This window comes from Malania oleifera, chromosome 13 (assembly GCF_029873635.1).
Source record: "Malania oleifera isolate guangnan ecotype guangnan chromosome 13, ASM2987363v1, whole genome shotgun sequence".
Taxonomy (NCBI): Eukaryota; Viridiplantae; Streptophyta; class Magnoliopsida; order Santalales; family Ximeniaceae; genus Malania; species Malania oleifera.
This window is the reverse complement of record NC_080429.1, coordinates 84648075-84654129: the sequence shown is the minus strand read 5'-3', so window position 1 is coordinate 84654129 and position 6055 is coordinate 84648075. Positions and strand designations below refer to the sequence as shown.

Here is a 6055-nt window from a genome sequence, read left to right as displayed (position 1 = left end):
CACAATCCCCCAGAACAAAATATCAGTATTTTCTTACCTACAACATTTCTTATAACTGAGAGAAAGACAAATACCGAATAAAATGTCTTACCCTGAGATTAGAACGAAATTCAACCCAACTTTTCCAACGATCAGTTCCGGCAGACTTACAGAGAACCTCGCCAGGAGCGTCGTGGTAGCCTCGGATCTTCGATCCGGTGAGAAATAGGTCTGGAAACGAAGAGAGAAGTGAGAGAGGGACGTAGAGAAAGAGAGGAGAGAGAGAGGGGTGCTGAAATGTGATAAAAATATGATATTTTTTTACTTATAGGGTCAAATTCGTCGACGAGACACGTCATCTCATCGACGAGTCCTTCAGTATTCATCGACAAAATTCAGAGCAGCCCAAACCTTCGCTCGGTATTTTCTCGTCGACGAACCCCTACATTCGTCGACGAATCCTGGCAATTCCTTAAAATTATTATTATCTCAAAAATACAATATCGTTGACGAATGCAGAGCGTTCGTCGACCAAGCCAACTGCTCCTTCTGTTGTTGTTTCCATTTCCCTCTCTCTTTAATATTTAAATATCGTTATTTTTCGGGTCGTTACATTAGAGAAGGAGCAACCAAAACTCAAAGAAGTGATATGGGAATTTTACTCCCCTAGTACATCTTAGGGTTATACATTGACATAGATAAGATATGAACCTTATCTTTGTTATCTAGAACCACTACAATGTAGTCTTAGAAGGAGGTACTCAAGCAAATATTCTCAAAACCACTAAGATTATGGGCATGACAACGAAAGCTATTGAGATCCAAAATAGATTTGTGGCATAACCCAAACAATAACAAGAGGAGGAGAAGCTTAGCTTCGATGATAACAACCTTAGAGGCATTATTAATTTCATATTTAGAGGGCCTATAATGGGCGATACATTCTATCTAAGGGGCCAAGCAAGAAGATTAGAAAGGATTAGGAATTTCCCTTCAAAGGTTGGCAATTTCAATTTTAGATGAGAACCTCCAGAGTCTACAACTTCCTTACGGCAATGACTTAGTGGTGATCTTTGAAATTGTAAAGTATGGTGTTAAGAACTTCTTGATAGTGATAGCTTGAACATCCTTATCTACATTGACCAAATGACCATCAATATAATCTATCTAGAATCTTAGTAAAATGTCCCAAGTCAAGTTCGCAGGTGATGTGGTACAACTCTAAGGGATGATCTCTCTACCTAAGTTTGATGTATAATTCCTCGAGGCCACCATGTGGTCTTAACCCCAACTCCCTTTCACACCATGCCTGTAGCCAGACGAAGCTTAAAAGAAAAACAATAAAAGAAAGCAATAAAAATAGAAATTCCCATACGAAGGGATACTTTGGGATCCCTATTGATAAAATTAGGCTTATGCTATGTTTGGGAACATAAATTTTAAATTTGAATTTATATGGATTTGGATAAATCACAGTTTGTCTAAATTTACACAAATTCAAATCCCAAGTCTCTCCCAAACATAGAGTTAAAAGCTCATGAAGTCAACCAAGGAAACCCCACTTTTCTAAGAAAATTAATTTTGTGCAAAGAATACCATATCACTTCATAGTAAATAAATTAATTTTTCTAATTCTTCATTTATGTTGGGGATTTAAAAGAAGAATAAAAAAATTATTATTCATCTTAATGAAAACGCTTTAAGTACATGAAGACAACAACTGCAGCAAACCCCACTTTTCTACTTCAAAAAATGCAGAGAATACCATATCCATTCATACTTAGAAAATCACCCTTCTAGTGCTTTATTTATATTAGAGAAAATAAAAGGGAAAGAAAAAAAAATAATTTTCTTATTTAAATATAATCATAACTTTAAAAAATAAAATTTAATCCATATATTTTATTTTTTATTTATAGTAAAAAAGTAGTTCCAAATTCTGAAGGGAACCTCAAAGGGACGAGGAATACATTGGTTTATGCCATCTTTCCAACTTTAGACCATTGACACAACGATGACAAGCTACCAATTCTGGTAGAAGTCATTAAGGCACTGGTTGGACAAAAAGGCAGACCCAACTTGCGCCAATTCATTGGACATGCACAAGTGGAATCCCAATTTAGAACTTGTCTGGGTCTTGGAGTGCTGACTTTGTCTCAGCCACGGAGACCATTTGGCCTTTTTCGGCATTGAATGCCATCATCATCTTCACAGAATATGGCTTCCCAAATCTAGACAGCTAACTGGTGCATGAACAAATCCCTGACAACTACAGGACATGCATGCACCTGGGCCTTGCCATCTAGAACATGCGGCTTTTATTCTGATCAAAGGGAAAATAGGGAGCTCGACTCATTCTTGGGTTCCAAACTAGTCTTTCCTGTTTAACTTGCATACCAATAATATAGAGAAATTTGACATTAATGCTTTACTGAGAGAATTCAGAATCGTTCTGAAATGCAGAGAGAGAGACAAAGAGAGAGAGTTACAAAACACTGGGGGCCTGCAGGCTTCATCAAAATGAACAAGCCAGAGCCAATTTTATGCTTGTGATCCCAACTAATATCATCACAAGAAGAGTTAAAAAAAAAAAAAAAGGGTATAGAGAAACAGTGCAACAGCCATACTTCTCTTTTTTCTGGAGTCATGGACCATAGCCATATGACAAATTGCACACGCTTCCCACCTATGACAATCGTATGAAAATTATGAAGAAAGGAGAGGAAATAAATGCTGAAACTCAAAACCTTTCGGATGTCATCTTCTGTGCGTGTTGTGCAGTGATCTTTGTGACCCTTCAAAGAGATCTAAGAGATATTTCTCCAGGTCATCCCCAGTGTACTTAATGTACTTGTCACAGATACGTTTTCTCCCAACAAAAGATCGATATGCATGGATAACTTTCTGTGAAGTGGAAATTCGTAGATCTTCACGAAGCCGGGGATCTGGGATACACCACGCAGTCTGGGTCTTGTACACATCTTCAAAGGCAATACCAAAACTCCTGCACGCCTTCCAGAGGGGACTGGAACCTGGACTTTCATCATCCCTTAGCAAAGAGAGAACTGGACCCCATGTGGCTCTCTCGTAGCTCATCGCATGCTGTTGGAATTTCCCAATATGCTTTCTGAGCCACTTGTCTCCAAAAAGGACCCTAAGTTCTGAGCCCTGCACCTTCTGGACCATGTAATGTATGTTGTTCATCAAAAATATATGTCGCAAGGAACAATCTTTGTACAATCTGGATTTGCAATCAAGATTGTATTCTAAAATACATGTGACTGAGCGAAGGTGGCGAGCCATTGGACAGAAAATGTTCTCCTGTCCATTCTCTGGTTCAACCACCGGATCCAAATCCTCGACATCATGATCCTCAAGAAGCATATTAAGTTCATTGCCGTATTCAGTGAGGGTCATCATGTAATTCATGACGTACCTAGTGAGAGGGTGAATTCCACCTCCAGGGAAAGGATTCCTCGATGAATATGAAGCAATGGCATTCCTAAATTCCACAAATGTTGCCCTTGAAGAATCACCCAAACTCCTCAGAAGATCATGGAACTCTACTCTAACAAAAGAACCAGATTCTTCAGCAAATAAAGCATCAATGTATATAAGATGATCTGATAAAACCTCATACATGTCAAGTAAGCAAAACAACTTCTCTGGACGATGGGACCCAATTGCTATGGCTTGGCCAAAATTCAATAAACATGACATTGAAGCCTTTGTAACCTCCACAAAGCAAATTGGATTAGCAGGTCCAAGCTCCCCCAAAATTTGGTTGCAGAGCCGTTGCTCACTAGCAAGATAGATCTGAATGACAGTCTTCATAGCCTGTACCCACTTCTTGATCTTGCGGTTCAGAAATCTCCAGTCCATTTTCATCACCTCATGAATGCTGTGTTTCTCCATTCCAAGAATGATCAAGAACTCGTCTAATGCATCCCTCCGCGCGCAAATGAAAGCATGGCAAAACTCTTGACTGTAGCTTGAAGCGAACATTACATTTGCAATGGCTTTCAGACTGGGAATAATATCCGGATGAACCAAATCCAGGTTACATTCCTCTGATTCATTGCTCCTACTCTCCCTCTGTGTTGTGTCTTCAAATGAGTCATCCACAGCTGAAAGAATTGATTCTTCATATACTAAATTCTCTTCACAAGAGTAGAAAGACTTGTATTCTGATTCTGAATCAAATGTCTGCTTGTTCTGATCCAGAATGTGGACCAACTCTTTCTCGAGCCTCGCCATTGCAATATGCAAAACAATGTGGGCATGGTGAATTAACTCCCTCTGTTTCCCATTTTCACTCAAGGACAGGCTTTCTAGGCGTTCAGCCAAGTTTCGAACTTCATCAACAGCATGTAAATACTCTGAAGCTTCCTCAGGACCAGAGTCCCATATCATTGACTGGTCCGACTCCCAACTCATGATCTTCCTCTCAGCATATTTGAGTTGCTCTTCAAGATCGCAGAGTCCGCCTCTACTGCTTTCACCGAATATGGTCATAGTGGTCAAATGTGCATCAAGATCAGCTAGGATTCTTCTTGCATCATCAGTTAGGTTCTTACATGCCCCTAATGCTTTTACAATGTGCCGAGCAGCAGCAATCATATGTTCTTCTCCCTCATACGCAGGGGTCTTAGTTCCACAATCCCCCATGGTGAAAATCAATCTACAGTTCTCCACAATCCTAAATTTTATGTACCTTCAGTTCAACCTAAAGCCAATCACTTTGAATTGAGAAGAACCCGAATCCAATCCAGACAAACAACGATCTGAGATGTCACTGAGGAAGCATAAACCGTCACTCAAAGGCTGCCATTGACATGAGTTGGTGCTAATAATGACGGAAGCTTCTCCAAGCCCAACTATTTGACAATCGGCGTCAAGAATTTTCAAGTAAACAAAATTGAGTCCACGAAATCAACCAAAACAAAAACAAAAAAAACAGTGTACAAGAATAAAAACAAAAAACAAAAACAAAAAAACCAAAAAAAGTCACTGCTTTTACATCTAAAGCCCTCTCACACCCTCCAGCGTGAATAAATCTCCTCTCAAAAGCCCACAGATCACCCAAAAAAAAGCGACAATAACAGTAAGTGGAAAACAACTACAATAAATTGTCACAAAGAAAACAACAACACGGAAGAATCAGACCCTTGGCGTTATCTTAATTGAAAAACAGCTGCAAATCATAGAGATGAAACGCCAAAATCATAAAAAAAAACCTTACAAGATCAAACCCAGAGACTAAATTGCTCCATCCCCCATTAACTGAATTACAACGAAAACACACAGAATTTCTGAGAAAAACGGCGAGAAAGTGCGGGAAAATTAAAGGGTATTGAAAGAAAAGAGAGACAATGAAATTGGTAGGAAGATTCTATCAAAGAGTTGGGGATTTGAGAGGACTGAACCTGAAACTTCGTGGGTAGAAAAATGTATGAAGCTTTCTGTAGAGTCTCTCCCCACTAATCTATTTCCCAGACCCAAATCATAGCTGGAAAAAGAAGGAAATGCTTTCTCTGGGTTTGACGCCTGACTTGAGTATTTTCCTTGGCCGGTTGTTTTCTTGACAAATTGCTTGGTGAATTGATAATAATAAAATAACAATGCAGAGACCATTGACCAATAAGAACTACACCGTACAATGAATGTACGAAATGTTATCCGCTAAGCAACAGCTAGCAGGTCGTAGGGTGGGTATTCTTCTATGAATCATTTCTAACTGCAAAAATTATGAGGATATTTATTTTAAGTTTTTCTTTTCAAAAAATAATATTATTTTACTCAAAATTACTTAAAAACACCCCCAAATAATAGGCGCCCAAAGCTCGCATAATGGTACTACGAGTTTTAACAAAATATCGCTAGATACTACCAGTTTTACATCGACAGTATGTGAACAAGCTTTAAATTATCAAGTCTTGCATGCAAGATCGTCTTGTGAGTTTTGATTAGATTTCTTTCATGTTCCTACTTTGTCTTTTATTTTTTTATTTTTTTATCAATAAAGGTAAAGGTATTGATCAATGTTGAGTATTTACAACTACTTTGAGCATACCCA

General features: G+C 38.6%; 1 protein-coding gene across 1 annotated transcript; it reads right to left on the bottom strand.

Annotated features, from left to right (window-relative positions):
• Positions 1–2368: 2368 nt before the first annotated feature.
• LOC131146880 (exocyst complex component EXO70E2-like) lies at positions 2369–5585 on the bottom strand. The gene is made up of 2 exons (XM_058096712.1): positions 5406–5585; positions 2369–4856 (listed from the first exon to the last, which is right to left on the bottom strand). The coding sequence occupies exon 2, from the start codon at positions 4645–4647 to the stop codon at positions 2737–2739; it is 1911 nt and encodes a 636-aa protein (XP_057952695.1). The 5' UTR covers positions 4648–4856; positions 5406–5585; the 3' UTR covers positions 2369–2736.
• Positions 5586–6055: the final 470 nt, after the last annotated feature.

What these genes read in the sequence shown, in the direction of transcription:
- LOC131146880 (XM_058096712.1), bottom strand. Translation starts at nt 4,647, where the DNA reads ATGGGGGATTGTGGAACTAAGACCCCTGCGTATGAGGGAGAAGAACAT.